The sequence below is a fragment of the Balearica regulorum genome, chromosome 1 (assembly GCF_011004875.1).
Source record: "Balearica regulorum gibbericeps isolate bBalReg1 chromosome 1, bBalReg1.pri, whole genome shotgun sequence".
In the NCBI taxonomy this organism is placed as follows: domain Eukaryota; kingdom Metazoa; phylum Chordata; class Aves; order Gruiformes; family Gruidae; genus Balearica; species Balearica regulorum.
Window position 1 is genome coordinate 113,261,702 of NC_046184.1, and position 26,936 is coordinate 113,288,637.

At 40.6% G+C, this 26,936-nt stretch overlaps 1 protein-coding gene across 2 annotated transcripts in view; it reads right to left on the bottom strand.

Annotated features, from left to right (window-relative positions):
• The window catches only part of APP (amyloid beta precursor protein), a 231,715-nt gene that overhangs the window by 74,120 nt on the left and 130,659 nt on the right, over positions 1-26,936 (bottom strand). Inside the window, exons 7-8 of one of the 2 annotated variants that reach the window (XM_075770018.1) lie at positions 17,477-17,644; positions 1,698-1,831 (exon numbers count right to left, since the gene is read on the bottom strand). In XM_075770018.1, coding sequence (XP_075626133.1) covers positions 1,698-1,831; positions 17,477-17,644 — 302 coding nt within the window. The remainder of the gene's footprint in view (positions 1-1,697; positions 1,832-17,476; positions 17,645-26,936) is intronic. The other variant, XM_075770028.1, reaches the window with a different exon arrangement.

A 26,936-nucleotide genomic window follows, 5' to 3' on the forward strand; every position in this document is an offset into this window, starting at 1 on the left:
CAGCTTAACCCTGACACCGCATATGGGATTTTGGAGACAAATCTGAAACCGCAGTGAGAATCCGAGGACTGTTGCAGGGAAACCTGCCTTTTGCACTGACCGTCCTTTGCTTTCAGGACGCCCGCCCCACAGCATTCGTTAAACGGGGCTGTTTCAAGAAAACGGAAGGAACAATGAAGTGACACTGCATCACCCACCAATCCGGCCTGGGCAGGATCTCTCTCCTCCACCAGGCAGGCTGCATGCACAACGTTCTTTGTCCTCCTGATTCCCAGCCCATCTTTCCCAAACGGTGTACTGTAGCCGCACAGAGGTTTGTTAGGATGAGGACCGGGCTGAGCCAGTCCCTCGGCAGCCATCGCTCACCTCCGCCCCGGATCAACCCAGGGCTTCAGGCCGGCTCCAAGCTGGGCAATGCACCCACCCACGCTCAGCAACGCTTGCGCCCCTGCCGCCCCAGCCACGGGTCATTTTGATGAAGTTGTTGAATCTTCCAGAGGAAAGAAAACCATCAGCGTGATAATGCTTCAAATAGCACTAACGTGGGACTGTTTTCTCTATTTAAGAAAGAGACAGCTTGTGCTATGCTGCTTCCCAAGCAGAAGCCAGATGAGGAGCACATATGTTCCCATCCATTAAGTGTCATATTCACGGCAGGTGGTTTGCACCGACCGGCTGAGTGCTTCAGGTAAGGTGCCCTGCCCTATTTATTAGAAAAGTCCAGGGCATAGCTACAGTGCCAGTAAAGAGTGACTTATTCAAAGAGCTTAATTTTAGGCCTACTCAAACATTTTAGCATGCAGCTAAAGGTTAATGTGTCAGTAATACATAGAAACACTAAAAATGCAACCGTGGAAGAAAGTTTCAATAAAAATTATACTAAAATAGCTACACAGATATATGCAGTGCATCTGATTTATACTGCGTTCTTTCTTACGGTTGTTCTATCCTAAAAAAATACACACTACAGGCTTTCCTTTAAACCTCTTATATTTTTCTTTGTTATTATTAGAGCAAAACTGTGACAATTTTTTATTGGCATTGCTATTATAAACCCTATTTTTGAGAGAGTAAATAGCTCATCCCTTAGTGTTCAATAGGATTAAACACAGCGTACAGTTTCAGGCTACACAAATCTCTTTGGTTAAAGGAAAAAAAAGGTTGATTCAGTTGGAGTTTGGTTCAGTTCAAAAGCACTAATTTTTCCTCTTTTCTTTGACTTTAGATGCATTTCACGATACCTTGAGGCTCGAGACTATTAGACAACATATGTGAACTTATGTTACCCCAGGGCACGACCATGTATGCATACACACAGAGAACAAAGCTAATCACAAACAATCTCCCTCAGGTGCTGCAAAGGAAAGACCACTAATACAGTGGTCAAGTTATTTACTTAGAAATAAGAATAATCTCACAAACCATACATTCTTCCACAAAGATGAGAGAAATTTTTAACAGACTTTTTTTGATTTCTCCTTTTTACCAGCACAAGCAACTGTATCGCCTTATGATGGCAGATGCAACCCAACCAGAAATATATGTCCCAGCCAGCTGAATTCTTAGATAGAGTCAGAAAGACAGTAAATGGTGTATTTACAAAATTGCAAATAGGCAGGGCAGCTGGCTGAAGCCTTGGGAAATAAGAAAAAGAAGGACTCCCTCCCATATTTAAAAATAAAGAAATCTCCCCTTACCTGAGACATCCTTTCACGATGCTTAGCTTCAAGTCTCTCCTTGGCTTTCTGGAAATGGGCATGTTCATTCTCGTCCCCAGGTGTCTCCAAGTATTTGTCAACAGCATCAGGAGTGCTAGCAGCTGTGGTAGGGACTGAAGTACAATTTTAAGGGCGGGGGAGGGAAGGGAGGGGGAAGAAAAGCAGAATTTTTACTTTAGTACCAGAAAAATTTAGTCGGACCAAGCAAGAAACATCTGTTCTAATTTCCATCAGAATAAAGCCATTCATTTAACCTCAGAGGAGGATATAAAAATGTGGTATAGGCAGACATGTGAGACACACAGCAAATATATGTGAATATACAAGGATTCCCCCCCCCACCACCCCATTTTCTAATCCAGAAGAATCTCTTCAGTGTGAACAAAGCAATGTTATTCAAACAGGTTAGAAACTGCTCCCAAAGGAAAAATTCCAAGGAGAAGAAAAAGCCTGGCAGTGATTAAAGTACATAAACCAGCAGAAAGCCCTTTGCAAAGTTGCATGCTTTGTATATTAGTTTATTTTTAAAAGGTAAACTGTAACACACACAAGTGCCAATGCAAATACGTTTTAAAGCACCTATGGACCCCACAGTACCCTAACGAAACACCTCAAGTCCTTCTACGAGTGACAGTTTGGCCTCACAGATATTTACTTTATTTGTAACAACTTTGATTAAGAAAACCCCTCACGGATGCAGGAACTAATCAGCAAGCACGCACTAACTGCCAGCCATTCCTGTTGGATAACGAGGCGATACCCATCACACAGGTAGCAGAAAGATTTCCGTTTGGGGTAATTCAGGCAGAGTGAGCACCTTCACTACGCAGCGACATCTAACCACCTCTCCATTAACTAGAGTAACATGCCTGTGCTAGGGACATAAGAGCAATTTAGAAAGCTCTCCAATGATGATCAACTATTTCATTCCAACTATATTGTCCCTAAATATTTTATTACATAGTTAGTTTCATTTCCCTGGTCACATTTAGTTCAACAATTGCAAAGTTAGTTTAAAAATTCTGACAAACAAACAGAGACAGTGCACATAGTTCAGCAGATATTTTTTTTTTTAAATGCATAACACATTTTAGTAGTTAGACTAATACAGGTAGGGAAAAACCTAGGTCCCTCCCACACCCCAAACATTTCTCAATGTCTTTAAAAAAAAGCAAACATTAATCTGAAGATCAGACTGAGTAATATTTATTTATGACTACTTTTCCCAAAACAAGTTGAAATATAAACACGTCTATGTTCAGTATTTTTTTAAATTAATAAATCATCAGTTAGAAGTATGTGTCAGTGCCAATGAAATACATCCTCAAATTTTAAGAAAAACTTAAAGCAAAGTCCAAACTTTTCCTCCAATTTTACTGTAGGCGTATAACAAAAGCAAAACAAACACCCCCCTTAGCCCCCACCAAAAAAAAAAAAGAACAGCAAGCTGCATTTAAGATATCTCTACATGTTCTCTGCAATAGGCATGAGTGGGTTTGGCTGCTGTTGGTATAAATTGCACAATGGATTTTCTAAGTTACTCACTGGATCAAAGGAAAGGCCTTGATTGTCTCAAAACAAAAAAATAAATCTACAAGCAACCAAAACAAATGCAACTGAGAGGTCACAGGTAGTGCAAATTATTACTCCTCCCACCATTTGTAGATCTGTTTCATAAATATTTAATTACAAGTTTACATTTTGTAAAATTGTAAACTTTGTTACTGAAGTACTGTAACAAACAGGAACAAATAAGCTTCCTGACAAGCCACAGAAACTACAAAAAATAGAATGCAACTCTTAATATTTTCAGTGCTTACTTCTACAACTTCAGACAATTTAGTCTCCAATGCTGTTATAAAAGCATAAAAATTTTCTTTCTTTTTAAATTCTTAATGATAACAAGCCATCTTCAACGATAACGCGGTTTGTGCTGGGGTGCAGTGCTGCCTGCCAGAAAGGCTACAGCCAACGTAAGCAAATTCCAAAAACATATCAGCCAGAGCTTGGATTGAGCAAAAACATCTCTCTAATGCTGGGAACTATTTCTAAATATCTTTGCCTCTTCATCTCTCAAGCACTAAATTAATTTAATCTTTATCTTTCCTGAAGCCACAGTTAAGTACAGTACATTTTAATTCCAATTAGAAAATGAAAATTCTATTTCAAAGCAGGAAGAAATTTAAGAGTGTCAGACGGAGCCAAGGCCATCCCTTCCAGGCTCCCGTTTCCTGACAGGGGTTCATCAAACACCCCCAGGCAAGAGCAGTGACTACTCTTTTGCAATGTTTAACTAACCTTCCCGAATTTGCCTTCCAAGACTCTAATTTTATATTTTTACCCCAAAAAACTTGCATGAGATTTAACATTCACAACATGGTGCAGTAACGAGTTCCACGGTTTAATCAGGCTTTGCGTGAAGAGGATTCCCCTCTGCCCGCAGCCTCCATCGCTGCCTCTGCAGGACGCAGCGGGGTTTAGCATGGGAAGATGCAACGGGGTAGACCTCTGGCACATTCGCCATCCTTCTCCATCTTTTATAGTTTTTTTTTAATTTTTTTTTTTAACTGAACTTAAGTCTGTCCAAATGTGAATGGAAAGAAGTGCCAATCTGCCCAGTAAATTATGTAAATTTCACCTTTAATTTATTGAACAGGCAAAAAAAGGTCACCAGCATTTGCACTGAGATCAGTTAAGCCACTTGTACATTGAAGGTCTGATTTTCAAAAGCTCCCGTCTCGCATGCGCGGCCTTTACAGCCCAGATTTTTGGACAAGGCACTTACTTCCCACCGGGCTGCTTGCTGGTGTGTTTCTGAACAGGTGAGGGCAGCGGGTGCCAAGAACTGGAAAACCTGATTTCAGTGCTCGGTGCTGAGGATGTTGGAGAACCCAGCCCCCTCCGAAAGCTGCGCAAAACCAAATCAAGCAAAGACTGGGCATTGAACACCACAGACCTGCACGCCCGAGACGGCCGGGCTGTGCCAGCAGCACGGGAAAGGATGTGGGTGGCACGGTGATACCCGACCACAGCCTGCTCTCTCAGCTAACGCTGCTAAAGAGGGTAACGCTAAGGGAGAGCAATACTGCGGAGGAGGAGGAGGAAGGTACTACCCCTGACCTTGTGCAGAAGGCTGGAGTGCCCACACGGGGCACTCCACTACACCCTACCAAATAGAATGAGGGCTCGGAAACGGGGGCTCATGGTAAGAAGCTCCATCAGTTACACTCATCCACCAGGGAGTGAACTACTGATTTGATTTAGAAAATCTCTACCGAGAAAAGACTTCTGACAGTAGCTTTATCAGAAAGAAGCAACTGAGGTCTGACGGTTGGAAAGCAAAGCTAGGCAGAAAGAAGGCTGGAAATCCAGACCAGAAATAAGCCACCCACTTTCAGTAGAAAGCGCAATTAAGTATTTGAACAACTTATGCAAAGATATGCTGATTCACTCAAAAGCATCCTTGAAAACATCCTGCTTCAGCATCTCCTTCTAAAACCCGGCCAGCAAACAAGCGTGCAAGCCAGCGGTAAAACAGGTGTTTTCTCCCTCCCTGCTTGCTGCTGGTTCTGGTCCGTGCCCAGCACACGTCAGAGCAGGCTGAGCTTGCCCACAGCCAGCTGTAAGGACTCAGCCTGCCCACCGCTCCTGGAACGTCTCTTCGGCTGCAGGGACCAACTAACCTACCAACACTGACCACATCTCACTCCGAAAACAGAGAAGCTGTTTCAACTCTTAAAAAACAGGGACAATTTTCATTAAAAAGAAGTTCACCATCTATGCTTATGAAAATACTAAAAGGTGAGATGCAACAGTCATACATGGTTTTGTTTTCTGTTATAATTGTGATTCAGAAGCCATCTTTTAATGAGTGGTTAGTTACGTAATCTGAAATCGGAAATGCTTCTCTGTACAAAACATAACTAGCCTGCTTAAAAATAAATAACTATACAAGATTTCGCTCCCTGTATTTACGAAGGCTGCAAATAATAATGTGACTTCTCCATCCAATATTAAAAAAACGCACGATTATCAATAGCACGTTAAACCCCCCTTGCGATTCCTACATAATGATAACTGACAGCTTACCCTCCCCCTAATTAAAAAAAAAAAGATAATAGTTACAAAAATACTGAGCCTCCCTTCTTTGGCATAAAGCAGAAACATTTTGAAATTTCTTCATGGCTGTTGGCACAAACCCTATCCTTTGTACTCAAATACATTTGGGGACTTTGTTTCTAAAGATGTATTGCACGCTTTCTCAGTAAATTGGGAACATTTGGTCACACATCAGTTACATGTAAGGATTCCTTAAAAATCTGCAGCCTGATCTCCTCTTTTGACCACATCTGCTCTTAGGAGGTGGTTTCATTTTCTATGCATTGCTTGTTTTATAAGGTAACTCATTCTACTACTGCATGAAGACTGATCAAAAAGTGTGTCTTGACAGGTGTGGAAGAAATGTGGTATCAGATGACATTTTCTTCACACTTGCACTCATTTTACCTGTCAATTCCCAAACAGATTTTTTTTTATTTTATTCTTATTAGACTTTAAAATCCTAACCTTCCTGGAGACATACGTTCAATAATACAGCCAAACTATGCTCTACACATTTTGCTATTTAACAACAATTCTTACATATCAGAAAACCAGGGGGGAAAAAAAAAGGAGGGGGGTGGGGGGAAGAAAAATGAAACAGTATGCCCCCAGATCCTGTTTTACTATTTTGCATAAAAATAAATAATCCATATCAGCCTTTCCAGTGAAAGAAAAAACAGTCACTCACCAACCTCATACCAAGTGAAAGGATTAGTAGATGCCCCTTTTCTGAATGACATTGGCTGCTGCACATAAGATGGGAAATCATTTGAAATAAGAGCATTACCCGACTACAATGCAGTATTCAGTGGATGCATTCATTGCCGCTGAATTCCACGTACACAACTGCCTCATTAATGAAGGATTAAGTTCAAAGCTTTCAGTTGTTAACTAAGATCACAACTAATTATAGCACTTCTGACAATCACAAGTGCATATGGAATATCTTTAGCAAGAAGGGTTCCTATTATTGCTGCTGCTACCTTCTGAAGTGAGCTGCTTTTACAAGATGGTGCCCCCATGCTTTTGTGAATAAGCTACTCCGCTTGCAGCGGGGTGGCAAAACCAACAAACAGAATCTAAACAACAGGGAAGGAAAATAACGATTACTTTTTTATTACAAAACAGACAAATTACCAACTGAATGACACGAGACAAATGAAGGCTGGGAAAGGTTTATCTAAGATTGTAGCAAATTACCGTTATTTTAAATGCAGGGAAAAAGATGTACCAGAATGAGTTTTTACATAAGAAGTTGTAAAGTTTAATAGAATTTCATTACTTGGAGAAAAGTGTGTGCCAAACTGGTATGCTTGCTAGTAGAGATTAATACTGTGGCACAGAACAGTAAACGTATTTACATACTATATATAAATTATAATCTACTGCATTATAGAGACCACTATTCTCATTCTTAGCACTGTAAGCTGGAGGACTAGCAGGCAAAGTGCCAGTCCTTTTCACTTTTAATTACTTTCTCTTCATACACACTTTCACCAAGACCACTTTCTGAGCTCTGTCTAAAACTAACGAACAAAGGGGAGGGCAGAGTTTCTCCCACAGACAACAGCACATGAGAATGAAAACCAGACATAGCCTCAGGTTTAGTATTTTAACCTGTAAGCGGCAGGTTGCTGCTGCTGCTGCTGGTTTCTTTTTAGGGTTTTGGAGGGCAGACAGACAGCACTGCTGTGCTCCAAGGGTTGGCATCACCCCTGGACTGGCAGGAGTTCTGGGAGCCAGATCTTTTGCCTGGTGGCTCCTCAGGACATCTCCCTGCCTGGCAGGTAACTGCAGCCCAGTAAGCTGTGCTGATCACCATCAGAGCCTGGCACTCCTGTCCTTCAGGCCACTCAACTCCAGCTGCCCGCTTTTTAATTTTCAGCAAAGATGCTCCATAATGCAAACTCCCATTAAGGTATTCATTGATGTTAAGGCTCATCCATTTCAACTACATATTTATCACTCAGCCTGATCACACACCCATTCAGCTGTGTTTTATCTATCTTGCACATTTGCTTTATCTGCATGTTTTGACAAATATATTTAAGACACCCCAAAAGTGGTTGAAAGTAAAATGTTCTCCATAAAAACTGAGGAATTCTGACTACAATGCTAGGGCTTCTGAACGCACAAAACATTGTCTAGCAGACTGAATAAAAATAAATATATTCTTCTGTCAGAAAAAATATATAAGTGTTGGTACTGAATTAAGAACACCTCCTGCTGTAGAAGTAGTGATTGTATGCTCAGGGAAGCAGTAAAAAGAATCACCAGTTCTCAGACTTGACTTCACCTTCAATTTCAAGCTGACTCTTAGCTTCCAAAATTCTGTTAAATGACATGAATGTGAATGCTCCTAAAGGGATTATAAAGCACATTGTTTAAATATGTCTACTGGTTTAATTGAAAGAGATTCCAGGCACAGGTGACACGAAGAGAGTTAACACGTGAAAGAGAACCCAGTGTTCCAGAGGGATGCTCTTTCCTTTCTTAACATTGGGTTATCTCACTGTTTTTATTAGCCATCAAGGCTAAACTACTTTGTCATAAAAGACTGTGTATAATTTCTGTAGTATTTCATAACTTGCATCAGTATTCAAAGAATAATTACAGGTCAATGCAGCAACCTTGGCCTGAAAATATAATTAAGTGTATTCAGATGGAGAAATCATATGTTTAAGAGTTACGTTCCATTTTGAACTTTACTTTGGAAAGGCTGATCCTATCTTCCTTTGATATGTTATAATTTAAATAGCTGGCATGGCGTCAAAACAATAGGCAGCTTGTAAGACAGTTTAGTGAAATCCCTCATGGAGACTTGGAGAGAAAAAAAACCCAAAACATACTTATATTACTCCTCACCTATTTCCTTAGCTAAAGTTGATACTTGCCACCTAAACTAGGTTTAAGTTTAGTTTTCTCATATAAGAATCTTTCTGTGTAAGAACTTCACGATACATTTTCTATCTATGCACAGCTAGAACTTGGCAGCCACGATGGCAACTTCCTTTTCACCAGCCCTGACAAATGCAGTTTTGCTTTGCTCATATCCATATATCCATTCAACACTCATCCTGGTCATTAATTGCTCAGATCACGCCCTACACCCCCCCTCCCACCCAAGCCAAGTTCTTCGATTCATTTTTAGCTTGAGAGAAGGTCCCCAAAGCAAACTTGCCTCAAGCTTCTTCACAATACTCTGCTTCAAGATAATTCTCTTTTGATTTGTCACCATAAATTTAAATATTTATGAGGGTAAAACCCACCATTAAATTCTTCACCTGTTACATCAAATGAGATTGCTGTGAACAAATAAAAGACAGAAGTATTCTCCTCAAATGCCTTCTGCCAAGGTTGTAAACAAGAGTCATCAAGTTCCACAGAGTTAAAAAAAAAAAAAAAAGAACTGTGGTTAGACCCAACAAAACGAGTTACAGGAAAAACACTGTCTACAACTATCATAGAATCACAGAATGGTTTGGGTTGGAAGGGACCTCAAAGATGATCTAGTTTGAACTCCCACCACCATGGGCAGGGACACCCTCCACTAGACCAGGTTGCCCAAAGCCCCATCCAACCTGGCCTTGAACACTTCCAGGGATGGGGCATCCACAACTTCTCTGGGCAACCTGTTCCAGTGCCTCACCACTCTCACAGTGAAGAATTTCTTCCTAAGATCTAATCTAAATCTACTCTCCTTCAGCTTAAACGCATTACCCCTTGTCCTAAATACTATATATCACATTAATAAAATTCCTAGTGCTTGAAGGTACCAGTAGTCTAACTCTTGTATATGAAAACATATACATTTTGCAGTTTTTGAATCCTAAACTTTATCCAACTGATTTTTAAAAAGGCCCAGTCCAACACTGGTTCCACACGTGGTTCAACGGTGAAGCATAAGTATGAATTTATATAGATGAAGAAACTGAGGAAACAGAAATTAGTCACTTGCATCCTCTAACAGTGGTAGTCGAAATTAACAATTTAAATAGATTATATTAGAATTCATCCCATTACAGCTCCTAGGTACCGAATAATTGTCAAGCACTCACAATGAATAAAGAACTGCAAAAATATGTTTTTCGTAAGATTTCATCTACACTATTCGAAACTGGCCTCAACTTCATCAGGACGCGTGATTTGGCCGAGTTTTCATGCCAGAGAAAATAAAACCCAGCAGATACAGGCAATTCATGCTGGAGATGGTGGGAGAGGGACACATTTAAGTAAAGTCTTGAGAGGTAATGTCCCCTTTACAATGTGGGAAGCAGTAAGACAACTGAATATAAAGAGCCTTTATGACAAAGCAACGGGTTGTCCTTACTGAATTTGTAGTAACTTGGGGGTTTTTATTAATTCAAATAAAAGACTTCGTACTTATTATGAGAATTGCTTCCTTGCAATACCACTGCTTACAAAGGCAGATTTTTAGGTTTTGAAATGTTAGCACTAGACCTCTGTATTTTAAATTAGATCTCCTGTAGTGTCGTGACAAATTAGTACTGTAGCTGGTGACTGCAATGAGTATTTTCCAACACTAAGTGCACTGTCAAAAAAGAGAAAAAAAAAAAAAGAAAAAAAGCATTCCTGGCATGAAGCAACTTGCAAGCTCTGCTGCTGTTACAGCCACAGGCCTGCCAAGCCCCCACAAGCCTCACAAGCAGCACAGAGGCAATATCACCCAGCCCAGATGAACGTGTTGTAGACATGGCCTGCTTTCTGTCTTTGAGCCTCCTACCTGACCTCAGGCTCGAGCCGTCTCTGTACTTGTACACATAAAATAAGCAATCACACAGTACGTAAGACAAAGGATTAAAACGTGTTACCTAACTAAGAATTTGGTTTATTTTACCGTTCTGCTTACAGGAATGCACTGCAGCACTTTAATGCCTTACACAGGCACTGGAAGTTGGCATGCAAGTTTAGCTGCCGAGACATTTTACTTCCTGCTAACTAGAGAGATGTCAAGATCCCAAACAAATACCAAATGGATAAAGGAAATTCCTGACAACAGGAATATCATCTTATAAGCCTTTGCTGTTAAAACGTACAGACTGTCATTCGCAGTACCTCCGAAGGGAAATTAGACTGAACACTGCAAAAACGCTACAGGTCATGAATTTTCCCCTTGCTTAAGAGCATGAAGTGGAAACACGGTAAGACCCATTTCATCAACTATCAGGGACAGACCAAAGCTCATCTGTAGGCAAGCCGAAGCTAGCCTATATGAAAAGCAGTAAGAGTGGATCCCCCATATTAGTCTTAGGCCCACGTACAATATTTTAATCTATATTTAAGAGGGTGTAAAATTCCACGTGTATTATGAATTGTAGCTTTTAGAGTGTCTGTTTCTTTTCATAACTTCCATTTGAAATTGAAATAAAGTATCTGTCACTTAAAAATCACCAAGAGATTTAGCAAGTTTGTAAGTTTACAAAATTTAGCCTAGAGAATACATACTATTCTACCTAAATTCACCTAAAATCTGTGATCATGCTCTAAAATGATCAAAAATAAAACAACATGTGTTGACATTTAAACTTATTACTAGGTTTCAGGGTTTACTCAAGGAAGGAGGCAACTGACAACACTGAACCCTGTTGGTTCCTTCTGACGCTAGCCATAGGAATTCAGTACAATAAAAGCCCCTATTTTATAAAAGGTCATTTTAATGGTATGTGAAAGTTTTCAAAATCCGACTGTGCCACTGGAGTACAGTTCATTCCCACTTCAGATGCGGAACAAATGTAAACACAGCGGCATGAATTCCACTCCAAACGCACCGCGGCTGTAGGAGCTGCTGGGTGAGCTGTCTCCTATGCAACACCTGACAAATGAAGCACATCTAAGATAACGAATTTTCCCAGCTTTGAAGCTTCTTTTGCCCCCAAGTTAAGACTTGAACATTAATGTAATTTCAAAATGGTACTTATTAAAAAAAGTATTTCCTATAGCTTTAAGAAAATTTAACAACCAACAATTAAGAGACAAGTGAAAAAACTTTGTACAATAGATTCCTTTTTATTATGACAATAAGACAGAAATCATTCCTTCGATAACTGCAATTTATCATCTTCTGCTTATTCTTGTCAATACATACCCATTCTGAGGTCATTAAATCTGAATTAACTGCCTTATAGATGCTAATGACTTCACAGGAGCCATTATAGCCAGTCACACAGTAGAAGTTTGAGTCCTTATATTGAATAGAAACTGTAGACAATATTGAACATCCTTATTAAAAATCAATAGTGAGAGAGAGCGCATGTGGTCTGGCCAGCTGAAGGAATTGGTAACAAGATCCTTATACTTCTAAGGTAATTATATATCAATTCCTATGCAGCTGGGTTGTGTTGGGTTTGCATGACAAGGTTTTGGTAGCGGGGGGGCTACAGGAGTGGCTTCTGTGAGAAGCTGCTAGAAGCTTCCCCTGTGTCTGACAGAGCCAATGCCAGCCGGCTCCAAGATGGACCCGCCGCTGGCCAAGGCCAAGCCGATCAGTGTCTCTGTGATAACATATTTAAGAAGGAAAAAAACAAACTAGAGAGAACTTTTGCAGCCGGAGAAAGGAGTGAGAAGATGTAAGAAACTCTGCAGACACCAAGGTCAGTGCAGGAGGAGGGGCAGGAGGTGCTCCAGGCGCCGGAGCAGAGATGCCCCTGCAGCCCATGGTGAAGACCATGGTGAAGCAGGCTGTCCCCCTGCAGCCCATGGAGGGAGGATGAGGGGGTGTAGAGATTCCACCTGCAGCCCATGGAGGACCCCATGCCGGAGCAGGTGGAGGCACCTGAAGGAGGCTGTGATCCCATGGGAAGCCCGCGCTGGAGCAAGCTCCTGGCAGGACCTGTGGACCCATGGAGAGAGGAGCCCACGCCAGAGCAGGTTTGCTGGCAGGACTTGTGACCCCGTGGGGGACCCATGCTGGAGCAGTTTGCTCCTGAAGGTCTGCACCCCATGGAAGAGACCCATGTTGGAGAAGGTTGTGAAGGACTGTCTCCTGTGGGAAGGACCCCATGCTGGAGCAGGGGAACGATGAGAGGACTCCTCCCCCTGAGGAGGAAGAAGCGGCAGAAACAATGTGTGATGAACTGACCGTAACCCCCATTCCCCGTCCTCCTGTGCCGCTGAGGGGGGCGGAGGTTGAAGCCGGGAGTGAAGTTGAGCCCGGGAAGATGGGAGGGCTGGGGGGAGGTGTTTTAAGAGTTGATTTTATTTCTCATTCCTCTACTCTGTTTTGCTTGGTAATAAATTAGATGAATTCCCTCTCTAAGTTCAGTCTGTTTCGCTCGTGATGATAATTAGTGAGTGATCTCTCCCTGTCTTTATCTCGACCCATAAACTTTTTGTTATATTTTTTCTCCCCTGTCTAGTGAATGAGGGGAGTGATAGAGCAGCTCTGGTGGGCACCTGGCCCCCAGGCAGGGTCAACCCACCACATGGGTGATGAATGAAAAAATTTGACAGTAGTAGCTCCTATCCAACAGACAAATCATTTTTGTCATACCTCAGAGCATCAGTCAAATTCACTGATCATGGAGAGAGTCTAAGGTTATGCATGACAGGACAGACCCACCTTTTCAGATCAACGTGAAGAGGCTTCAACAAGGAAGCAGAATAAAACATGATTTTTTTTTGATGTAGACAATGTGTTCAGGATATTAGTATTCAGTATTCACACTTTCAGTATTGAAAGCGTATGAGTATTTGTGACAACAGAACATCCTCAGGTTTTGGTTCAGTCCAACTTCAATGCGTTATGAGGAAAACAAACTCCCATCCCATCCTTTCATCCTTTGCCCACTATTCAAGAGAAACCCAATTAGTACCCACTGTTTCATATTCCTCTCTGTAAAAGCCAACTAGTTTATCCTGCAAAACAGACTACAGCTAGACAAAGGGAAGACGTGCTTTTAGTGTTCATCCTGTGTCCTGCCTAAGAGGCTTACTGGGCTTTTACAGGACACAAGGGAGCAACAAAAATGTGACCACTGGAGAGAAAAGGAATATAGAATGGAATGGAATGGAATAAATAAATAAGCATGGGCTAGGGAAGGGGGGGAGCACAGAGATCAAATAGATTAAGTTAAGGGTCACAGGGGGGAAAAAACAAACCCAAGCAAGACAGCAAAATGATGAAGAATAAGGAAAAGCAGTATGGTAATACTGAAACAGCAGACAAAACCAGAGGAAAACAAAGTATTTTAGGAACAAAAATAAGAAATGTATAGATCAGAGTATGGAACACTTTGACACAACATGAAAATACAGGAACAAAAAGACAATTAAAATAGCTTGGAAAGTGTACCTTAAAGACTCAAATGTTTTTTTGAGAAACTGCTGAAGAAAAATCAGGAAAAAGTCCTCTGTGAGATCTACTTTAGAACACAAGATTTGCTCTATTTTTCCTCACCGCCAGTTGTGCAAATGAAGCCATGCAGTTCAAGTACTCAACCTAACTCCATTTTCCTTAAATACAAAATGACCCAAAATTGGGAATGCCAAAGTAAACGAAGATACCTATGAAAGGAACAGAAATGGTAACACTCTTGACATTGTTTTATTGAACTGAACCTAAGAAAAAAACCCAAAGTACCAACTTCCATAAGATAAAGAGGAATCGTCTGGGCTTATCTGAATATCCTAACAGATATGCCATACAACAAATTTAGAAGTTGTTTCTGATTTCATATGCTGCATAAGAAATGACAGTCTTAGAAAAGAAGAACATTTATCCTCCCAAACAGCATGAGCACAGACAACTTTTGCTGTCAAGAGACAAGTTTGAAGAAGGAAGACAATCTAATTTTCAAGTTTCATTCAATCTATAATATTCTTTTCAAGAACATGACCGAGGTCACCCCTTATAGCAGATTTCCTGCAAAAAAATCAGTAGGTTGTTGGGAAGTGTAATACAGTAAACTCTGCTCGCTTGCGATTACAAGCAGTCAGTGCTATGATTTAATATACAGGCTGTAGGTGAACGGTAACACCACTGCATTATGAACATGATAAATCAGAGTCTCATTCCTCCAAGTTTTATGCTAAGTATAATCTCATGAAGTCTGTTTTGTGATGCAACTGCTCTTTCAGTCAGCAACACCCTTCCCTCTGTGTAATAATTTTGCTGCACTATAAAACCCAGAAATGAAACTCTCAGATTTGAAGTGCTGGGTGAGTAATGACAGCTTGGTATGCAAGATGCACGATGTTAGGAGATATTTGAGTCTGCACAGTCCCACTGCAGAATTTGGACAGAGAAATGCATCCGTATGGCTCAGCTTGAAGGGCAAGATTCAAAATAAATCTATAAAAACCAGGCCTTTAACAAAACTGCAATCTTCCAAGAGTCAAGATCTACTACAAGACCTCATTTATGCTGTTGTTCAGCATTCGCAGAAATATTCTAGATATTTTAACAATACTGACAAAGGCAATAATAATTCTTAATCCCTATGTGAAAAGGATGACTTTTCCCAACAAGAACCAGCGTATGTAGCTTTTAGAAACTCTTCTACTGACCATAAAAATAAAATGCACAGCACAAAAAAACAATAGCTATTTTTTAATTTAATCCTACCTTGCTGGACATGGAGTGAAAGGATGAAGCCCCCTCCCTCCTTTTTTTTTTAATTTATGGGGAAAGGAACAGGTACTGTCACAAGAGGTCTAATATGGGAGGTAGGTGACTTTCATTTGCCTCTTATAGACTAAGGCAAATACCTGAAGTATCCAAAGCTCTGTGCAAGTAAATCATGTTCAGTCCTGTCATTCTTCCCTTGCTAACTGGGACTACTTCCAGATGTAAAGTAGCAAAAGGTTCAGTTTCTTGGCTATTTTCCACTACTGGTTTTGATAGCCATCATCTTGTCTGGGATCCAATCACCACTTAAGCATGATACTCACCCACATGTGACTGAAAAAGGCGGTCATCCTTTACAAACTCTCCATTGCCCATAACAGTAAACAATAAACACAGCCTTATCTCAGCTTCCTGAAACTAAATTGAGAAAAGCTCAAGTGGCTTTTCTAGGGTTATTGTTCAACATCTCTCTCACTGCAGCGTGGGGTATTTTTAATGCCTCTAAATCTGCATGAGCTGGCTATCTTCAAGTTTAATTTTCTTTCCTCCTTCCATGTCTACAGTATCAACAGCTCGTCAATATCACATACCCTACATTTTTAATTTCTTCTTTAAAATTCTCTTTTTTTCTACTACTGTCCTAATTTAACTCGTTACAAAGTCCCAGTTTTTCTTGCCTGTCACAGTGCATGCAACCAGAGACAAACTATGTTTTGCATCTCTAGAAACATCTTACCTAACACGGGAACTTAATGGTTCAAAATCTCACTCTGTCAGCAAATACAATATAGACCTCACTCCAACCTACTGCATAGTTGTTCTTTCTCTTCATTACATCTTCTGTCTTGTTGCAGAACCTGACCACTGTCCATGAAGTGTCCTCCTCTCTGGCCTTGTGGTAGTCTTTCTCCACCTCCCTCCATGGAGCTGTGCCACAAACAGCTCTAAAAGATGTCGAGATGAAATGCAGCTGGAGATCAGAGCAGCACTCCTGCCTCCATGACTGCTCTTGCTACTGCTCCAATAAAATACAGGTCAGCTCCTCTGCTCCACGATACACGCAGCACACCTTGATGCTTGTGTCTGTGTGCGTTTTTAAGCCTTCTACTTATTGCAAATATTCTGAGGTGCAGTTTGGAAAATATTTTTGGAAAATATTTTACTAAAAGCATGCTGCTAATGTGCTGCTTCTGTTCAGCTCCTCCATGCCCTGTAAGCAGGCAGGACAGTGAGACACATATTCACTCTTTAATGTTTCAGACGTAAATGGCAGCCAGTACTCTCCTGAGAGTACTTGCAGGCAAAAGAGGAGGAAGGGAGCTTACCAGAGGCTCCTGAACATAACACAGCTGATAAATCCAGCACCTGATTCAATACCCTGTGATAGAGAAAGCCATCCTTCTCAAACCAAAATCACAATGCGAACACTCTTTCTTCATGGAAAATGATCATTAAAATAAATGCCGTGTTAAACAAAGTAAGTGGGAAGTGATTCACATCCACGTGCATCGCGGCCCTCAGGGAAACCTAAAAATCACATGTCATTTCTCCCCTTTTCATTGCAAACACACATAAAGTATTCAATCTAAAAACAAACAAACAAACAAAAAGAATCAGTTCTTCCAAGGCTGGAAATAAATATTCTGGTATTATAATAAGCTTATATTGCTTTGATTAAAAAAGGTCAGAAATAATACATTGAAATACACTGTATAAACTACAAGCTGTTTTTAAACTTACCTGAGGCTTCCCTAAAGTTTGTGTTTTCCCCTGCACATGCACTGTACACGCACACGGAGAGACACACAAAATGTCAGTAGGCTTTGACAGAAAATTAGGAGAAGGTGAGCGCGAAGGCATCGTCTAAGGAAGTGTTAGGCTTTTAGCTACCTACTTGCAGACCCCCCGTCTACAGCACCAAGAAGTCGCCCACTACCATGCCGGGTTAGCGAGAGGCTGATGAGGATCTAGCGGTGAGCGGAGGTGTTGGACAGACCGCAGCGGGGGGTTAGTGCGAGCCCAGGCCCGCTCCCAAGCGGCGGGAGCTAGGGAGACGTGGAGGGGCACTTACTGATGCTGCCACACACTGCCATGCAGTACTCCTCTGAGTCAAAGTTGTTCCGGTTCCCGCCGCAGCCGCCGTAAAAGAAGGGCGCGCACTTTCCTTCGGCCACGTCAAAGTACCAGCGGGAGATCATCGCGCGGCAGGGACCAGTCTCGGCTTGCTCAGAGCACACTTCTAGTCACAGGAGACCCGGAGGAACCACATTTAGCATGTAAATGGTATTGTCTCGGTTTCTTAATTAGGTGCCTCTCAATGGCCACGCACACACGAGCGAGGAAGGAGGTGCACCAAGGAGGTGTTTTGGGGAACAGGAAACCCCTCCCTGGAAAACCGCCCCAGAGACAACGAAGGTGAATTTTGAACTGACTCAGATTCGTGCCACTAAGTCTCCTTAGCCTGCCTATACTTTTACATTTTTAGCTACTTTATCCGCACACACTGAGGGGTCTTGCTCTGAAACAAGCTCCAGCACGGTGGCAATGGCACCAGCGCTAAGTTTTGTCTACTTGCAGGCCAGAGGGGTACAACCACCCTCCCAGCTGCTGCCCGCAGGGCTGCTGATGGCCCCAGGCAGATTCTTGCCCAAGCAGCCCACTTGGGACCTGTCTGGCAGGGGAACACCTGAAGGGAGAAGGTGCCACTTGTTTTTCTTGCTGGTTTTTAGCTATACATGCCCTTTCCCCCCGCAACTGAGAAGGTTTCCTAGGTTATACAAGAGAAAAAATAAAATAAAAATATTTATGTGTTATAGAGGAAAACAAATTCTCTTCAGACACCTATTTATATATAGTCACTGCTGAAGAAACTCCCTCTTGCAGGCTGCCTGGCACAGGGTTTATAATTCATAGTTCGAGGGCTCACATATATAAAATTACTGCCATAGCTTTATCCCATCCATGGGAGGAAACCTCATCCCCAGTGAATATATACAGGAAAAAATGAAAACTGATTGTGTTTGTGTTCGTTGTGAGCTGCCACAGTCTCTGCCTACATCCTGCAACACATCAAAACCTGAGGGAAGAACCAAACCAGACAAAATAAAGGAAGACAAAGCAAGTTCTGCCTGCAATTTGGAATTCAGCCAATTACACATGTAAACATATAGCCCTTTACCAATAATGTTCCAAACAGACAAAACCAGTTTTATCTTTCAATGTGCTGCAGGAGTCGTTTCACATCTACATCACGTTAAACACCAACACGCTCCTCATTTGCTTTCATCCCACGCACTGCATCGGCAGACAAACTGGTACATTAACTAGAGGCTTCTAAATTCTGTGCATACACTTGAATTTTGTGGAAGGCAGATCCCTAAGGGTTGAAAGGTATGAAGAAGTATCAGTGCATTAGCACTGAAAATCCCCCTCACGCTTATCACCTCTCAGATGCTGGCTATGAAGAATCCCGCCTTTCAGAGTCCGACCTGACCCAGCACTTCACTCTCCCCTGGAGCACCGCTATTTATAAACAGATTTTATATTCAATTGTCATTGGTAGTCAGTGTCTATCCACATTTCCTTAAATACATAATATAGGTATAATTTTACATGTATTTAACATGTTCACATACAGTACCTAGAAATAATGTCAAGAATCGATTTTAGGGAGCATCTATGTGGTCCAAGAGAAACAGATCCACCTATGCAATGGCCAAGGATGTGCTACAAATGTCACAGCTCTGTACCAAGCAATTAGGGGGAAAGGAATAGCTGGGGGTGATGGCATATTAGGTTTTTTACTTTAGGAAAAAAACAAAGTAAGTGTATTTAATTGTAAAACATATTCATTACAATTAATTGTACACTACCATATGATTAATTATATACCACATTTAGTATACAAGTGATTCTTCTCATTTATTTCAAAATAAAATCTTGCCCCGTTGTCCCATTATACAGTCAAATCTTCACACAAAGCTAACTTTGCACAGCCTTGGAAGAGCTGCCACATGTCAATTCAAAATGAATAGTGACTCTTGACATTAAAGAGACAGGTATAATCAGGAGAATTTTTGCTGACAAGAAATGCCATTTCAAAAACCACAAAAGTCTCAACAAGTCTGTCTTGGTTAATGCTGATGATGGGCTGACCTCTATCCACACACTAAGCGCCTACAGGTTTCCCTGAAAATACTAGTTTTGCTATAAAGTCTGATTTATTTCATTTTGAACTGTTAAGTGTTATCAGGATGGGAACAGTTCACAGATTTAACATGAAATTCCCTATAGGTACATCTTTCACAGAAGTAGCAGGAGAGATTTGTTTGCATGTGTAAATAACAAGCGAAAGTGATGGTAATTGTCCATTAAATAGTGATAGAAGGGAATTGGCTCTTTGGAAACTCCAGTCATTCGTACACGTGAAAGCTGCACTGGGACAAGCACTCAGGAAACCACAGGGTAGCACATTAAAAAGGGCAAGCCTGAGGCACTGCAGCCCAGAGATGTGGCCAGGGACACATCCTCTCCCACCAGGCTGGGGGTGACACAGCAGGACGGTGGAGACACGTCCTTTCCTCCAGCCCGCACAGCTGACCCTACTGCTACTGGTGAGACCTACATGGTAATTATTTCATGGCAGACAGAAACGGTCCACTGTGGAAACAATTTCTGACCTAAATGAAGAGGAAAAATGCTCTGGGTTACTGTTTTACGATTGCTCTGTTTGAGGGAAGCATGTTGATGGTCCAGCCTAGGAAACTTCTCACTGCTGTCACCCCTTTCGCAGTGATGCCACCACCGTCCACCACCGCCTGTTCTCAGTGGAGGGCTCAGAGTGGCGTTCCTTCACCCCTGCTTTGGGGCAAACGTACATTTTTAGACCAGCTTCAATGCCTGGGAAATGGTCCCCTTGCTCCTAATTGTGGGTCAGCTGCTCCTCTCAGGCCTCTCCATAACTCCATCACTTGTCATCATATAAAAAAGCCACAACACTCGATCCTCAGCTGTACCACCGCAACTGAGAAGGTGGGGAAATGAAGTACAAAGATGGGAAATTCAACAGGTTTTCTTGGGCTATTAATCCAAATACCATTTCCCCTTCCACTGCTACCAAGTGTAGCAATTAATGCCTATGATGGATGAGCTACGGTATTTTCCCAGATATTAGCAGCAGGCAAGGAGCATACACTGCTAAATAATTCATCAAAAAATTAAAAGCTGTCTTTGCTTAATATATTATTCCTGTTGCTGAAAACTGATTAGAAGATTAATTACTTTTTGCCACTGTATAATTCAATTTTACTCAATATCACAAATAATTTGTATCAAGTATAGTGTTATTGGTGAGCTTTGATTTGTTTAAGGAACATGCTCACCCTTACCCCTGCAAAGAAGCGTTTTTGCCTTTGGGTCCATGACACTGGATAGAATTAAAGAGGACAAGCCTTTGCCACAACCCAGGTTCATAAGTGATCTAAATTCTAACTTTGTTTTCAGACACTTAGAGTTTCCACACCATCCTTCTTCAATAGCAAAATTTCTCTCATTGAATCTGTGCCTTAAATCAAAAATCACAGTTGCCAATACCTTCCCTCTCTGAAACCTTAGATTTGACAGATTATTTTTGAGATAATCAGGAAAGTATAATTCAACTTTCCTCATTCTAAGCTTCTTCTAGTTATTCCAGCCTCTTGATGCAAAAAGAGTGGTTTCTAACCAAGCAGGTAGATCATTCCCTGAAGAACAGTGCTGTGGCAAAGCTTTTTTATTTGCTTTAAAATTAATAGCTAAAACGATATACTAGAAAAAAAATTAGTTACACTAAAAATCAGTACTAAGTGCGTTATTTTTCCTTTGAAAAGCACAGGCTTCAGCATCCTAGGAAATAGAGTTTTCAAGTATGTGGACATTGATTTATAATGGCTTTACACAAAGTACTTCCATAAACACTCATTTACCAAAATGCTGTTAGTAGAGCTAATTAGAATTTATGTGCAAACATTTTAGATACTTTTGATGATTGATTTTTACAGAGGAAAATATAAAATATGGTTCTGAGTGATATTTAAATTTTTTTTCATTACCATATAAATTGTTTTTTTCTGTTCCTTGCAGAAAACGGATTTTAAATCAAAGTGAAATTATAATAGCTTTATTTCAAAATCTCAATGCCATGCTTTTTTTTTTCAACATGGGACTAATGCTCACTCTGTGAACATCAACATTTTCAATTGAGGAATCTGAAATAAAATTTAAACTTCTAAGGGGGAGGGAGGGGGGAGAGAGAATTAAAGCTACATTTACATACTTCTATCGCTGTAAACATCAAGGTTACTCAGTATTTTCTTCAGGATTTGAATTTATTTACAAGATCATAAGACCTAAGCTCTTTTAAATGCTGGCATAGTCAGTTCCAAACTTTAAACCAGAAATTAAATCTGAAGATAATTTAAGAAAAAAAAAAAAGAACAAACAGGAAGAGTTAGACTACCATCTCCAACCTTAGAAGTTGGGTCCTATGTTTAGTTTACACCTCTGAAAAACTTCTTTCCCTTAACGCCACATTAGAAATATACCATTGTGTTGTCTATTACAAGTCCTTTAATTTAGCCATGGTAATGGCAAAAATAATGTATTTATGACTCTTTCTATATTACCAGCCCTTTTGAAGTTTGAAGTTGATATTGTCAGCTACGTACAAATAAATCATACTGGTGGTATGAGCCAACTCACTAGCACTGGTATATGTTTGCTTTGTCTATGTTGCTGTCAGTTCAAACCGGATCACCATCATACTTGACCCAAACAAGTAATGCATTTAGCTGCTTAGGTATATGGGATCACAATTTTATATTTTACCATTTGTATTTCACTAAAGAACAGAATAATCCATTAATGCATGAGAGGCCAAAGGAATAAACCTCTCAAATATATATCATAAGGTATATGCTCCTCTTTATTATGCGCTAGTATATATAAAATTACAGTAGGAGTAATTTTGGCTTCTGTGTCTTCAGGAACTGACAGCTATAGTTTGAGGATATTAATACACATCTGTATCAGTCCTCATTTTCTTTAACTAGCTGAGGAAAATTAGACAAATTAAAGAGTAAATGCACTCTGTTTGTCTTTCAGTTATACCGTTTGTGTTCCAAAAAGGCACAATACTGTTTTGCTCAATGAATTAATCAAAAGAGAATATTTAAAGATAATTTCATTGAAACAAAACTTCCTCATTCTGAATATATGGTTAGAGGAGGCAGCCAAATTTTAGTTTGAGTATTCAAAGACAAAAGATAATTTCAGAAGAGGTTTTTGGAAATTAGGAGGGAGGCAGCTGTGAAGCTGGCACATACTCCAGGAATAAAGTTGGTGCACAAGCTACACAATTGCTAAAATACTTTCTACAGAGGAAGTTAAAAGAAAAAAGCAAAATGATGAGTTCTAAATGCAATACTGAAGAACAGCTCTTTTAAAATTGTTAATACTGTAAAAATGTAATTTCCATCCTACACAATTAAGACTGAATTTCTCTCTTTAATGTTTATTCTTAAGCAACTAGAGAGGAATATTTGGAATACAAAAATAAAATGTAATTGTATACTTGGCTAGAATACAAAGCCATACAATTCTGAAGTGCACCAAATATGCAAAAATGCTTTTTCTCCTTACTTGTGCACAACACGACTACATTTTGAACCAAGATACCATATAGTTACTACCAATGGCCAGAACCCAAACAAAAACCTCAGCTTGATTTTCAATGTAGATCGATGAAATGTCCTGAATTTACGTATATTTTAAAAAAAGGTACAGTTGCCACATAACATCATGACTATGCTAACGTGGCAAGACAATGAATGCAAGGATTAGCCCCAAAGTGCATTCCAGTCTTTTTACATAGCAAAATAAAAGTCAATTAATTATTGCTTCAATATAGTAAAATCACATTTTCTCTAGGGAAGCAGATTCTTGGGGGGATTTCTTCTGGCAGGGTATATTTCAAGTGAAACCACTCTCCACCCTCCAACCTTATGTGAAACAACACTATTATTGTGTTTAGTATGTCAGCATTTTTGCCCTAGACCCCAAATGGCAGTAATATATTGCTTTTCCCTCAACAAGATTACTAGATCATAAAAAAGATTTCTCCTAATTGCAACATATCTTTAAGTATTATATTATGGTGGAATAGCTGTGCTTTAAATTATAACATCTAATTAAAAGATATCAGTTATTCTAATGCAAATCCATTAGGTTAATTTTATCAGCTCTTGCTCATATGCTAGAGATTATCATTCTTAATGAAGATCTCATAACAAAAAACCAGTAGTTATCATAATAGTGTGTACTGTTCATATAGCAGTGTATCGATGTTTTCTTAATAGCGAATACAACTGCACATTACCACTTTCCAACTAAAGCATACTGCATAGTCTTGAAGCAAATGAACAAGAACAAGGAACTACTACCTTAAAAGAAAGATAATAACCTTTCAAAGAAGAAAGTGGGGCAAAGCTACTGAGGGGAAAAAAAAGCCCAATTAATCTAATACATGCTACTAGCATCATCCCAAAATTTACAGCTGATAGGTCTAGCTATCAGAGTTAACATCCCTTGCCTTAGAATACACGGTAGCTGTCACTGCATGGATTTAAAGTCTTTTAGACAAAAATCTTCAGCAAAAAACCCTCCACGCTACATCAATAAAGCTAAGAGCTACCATACAAACATCAGGCTACTTTTCTCTCACTAGCATATGGTCTCTCACTTGCAACTCCAGACTGTAAACATAGTTAAAATGTCACATCAAGCAGCACTGCTTAAATTCTTTCCTAACCACTTAAAGAAATCCAGCTGAATTAGAGAAAGCAAAACCAATTGCTAAAGGGCAACATTATACGCTAGACGAGGCAGGTCAAGCTTATGCTGCTGAATCCCTCGCATCTGCTGCTAGGTATGCAAAGAAGCTGCCAAGTGTTTTCTGCCAGGCCGCTGCACTGACCCTGCTGCTCTCCTTTAAATGAGACCTGATTGACTAACTATGGTGACAGGAAGCACTAAGCTGAAATTGCTTATTCTTTGTTGTACGCCGAGAAAGACTGATTTTTCTTGTCACCTACTGTGCTGAAGGAGAGCAGAAATGAAATCTCAAACAATTGCACGTGACGGGGGAGCAGCGCTCCTGCTTGCTTCCATCATGTGCTGGAAGAATCACCTAGAGCCCGGATGCCTCGGGACCAGTTCCGCAACACCCGCGATGCTGCGACGATGACAGCAGAAATCAAACCGCTCCCCCGCTTAAATCCTGGTCAGCAGAGAGTCGCCTCCCTTGCTCCATAGAGAGGCAAAAGTCAAGAGCCACAGTTTTCCTGCGGGGCTTTATAAATGAGCCACTACTTTCTTCAGCACAAATTCAGTGATAACATCTCCCAGTGACCAAAGGTGAAAAATGTTGACCTGACATTCATTTCACTGTTTGGATCCCTGCAACCTCAGACCCACCATCGGTTGGATTTAACATCTGAACTCCAGCAACAGCATATCTGAGAGTTTAACTTGGGTCTGTGTCGCAAATAAGAACCTGGCAGCTGCACCACGGCAGTCCGCTGTCCTACTCCATATGAACTGAGAGTAGAGATGGTCCTTCAAGAAAGGCAGGAAAGTGAATACTGGCAAGTACCGTGCTACGAAAAATAGATTCAGGTTTTTGAATAAACACTATAGCTTATATAAATATAGTTGCTACAGAAACTGAATGAAAAGACTGTCCTCCTGTCAATGACCCCTCCCATTTTCTAGGCAAGACTAACTTTCTTTTTGCTGGAAATAAGTTTGCAAGTAATTCTGCTATTGCTGTTTTGATCATGATTTATTAAAATATGCATAGAAATAAAATTGCCTGACGAATTGATTCTACAATAGCTCAAGTGTCTTTAAAGTACAGCATGCTTTCCAATTATTTATGGTTGATGGCAACCATTCCATTGATTTGGGGGAGAAAGGGCTCAGTACCAGCCCACAATTAGATCCTAATTTATGGTTTTAGAGCAGTTGCTTTTTGTTGATTTCACAGATGAAAGGCAACTCCTCTCAAATTGGACAACCCCGCTCTCTGTGCTCTTTAATGCTAATGACATAGTATTAGTTATAGTTTCATAAAGCATACATAAAAGTGGTTGTAAAGTGTCTGTGAAGAGCATCCTAGGATACTTTTTATGAACTGCACTGAGTAATGCTTGGGAAAAGTAGCCTGAACAGAGCTCACATCCATGACAGTGAAGGTCTGACACTGAACTCCACCTTTCAAGGTGTCTCCATAGGATGGACCACTTCTTAATACATACGCTGTCTACAAGGTACCTCTGCCTCTTTCATTTGCACTGACAATGATGAACTTTTCTGTTTGCAACAGCAAAAATACAGTGGATGCTCACTACATAAGTTCCTATGCTCAATCTGCTGGCCCAATCAGGAAGATGGGCCCTGTAGGAAGCTTTCTCTCAAGTGCAGCAAGGGAGGTAGAAGCAAGAGCCAAGGCTATAAGTTATTTGTACACTTCTACATTTACAAATAAGCGAGCATTTTGCATAGTGCATCTCTGTCAGATACCAGTGACACGCACTCAGGGACAGTTTCTGCACCCTTCCGTGCCCCAGGAGGGCTGGAGGTCAGGAAGCCCAAAGGGCTGTGGCAGAACTGCATTTAAAACTTGTTTTGTTAACAGCTTGCCCTCCCCTCACTGCCAGCAACAAGTATTTCACTTAAGTCACCCAAGGTGGGACATTTTAGACTTGGGAAAAACAGGACAATAGTGTTTCATTATCAGCTAGCAAGTGTCTACACTTCTAAAGGATTTTTAAAAGGTGGCTTCAATAGTTCGCTTCATCTCTTTTGTATTTTATATTCATATTATCGCACACTACTTTCCTGAAGGCTAAACATCTTAACCTCTTTGAAATGTCAACCTCAGTAAAGAAACATGTTCTACCTAATTTGTCCTCATTTCCACTCATCCAAAATCCCATTAAATTCAAGTGTACTTCTTTTTTTTTTTTTCCTCTCTCAATATTCATTTACCAGCAAGAATGGGGCGTTTTATCCCCAGGTGGTGAAAGCTCACATATGGAAATATATTTAATTGGTTTAAAGATTTAAACATAATCTCCTCCTGCTCCCTCCTCACTGAAATGGCTCTCCAATAACCGAGCAAAACACTCAACGCAGTTATATAAGACAGAAAACGCACAAGGCTGTGTTGCCAGCCTTACAAAGAAACATTTGCAAGTGATTTTAGCGAAGCATTACCTTTTTTGATTAGTGAGCTTATCTGCACATGGACCAAACAGAAGAACCTAAATGAAGTAACTCTGCTTTTTCCAAAGCATCCCCCGGGCAACCTTCTGACCTCAGCTGCGTGATGAACCGTAGCCGGCAGCCCCCCTCTGCTCCATACCTGCTCTGCCAAACGGCAGCACCACGGTTCAAGAGGAAAGGATGCTGTCACATGCAAAATGGGGGACTCG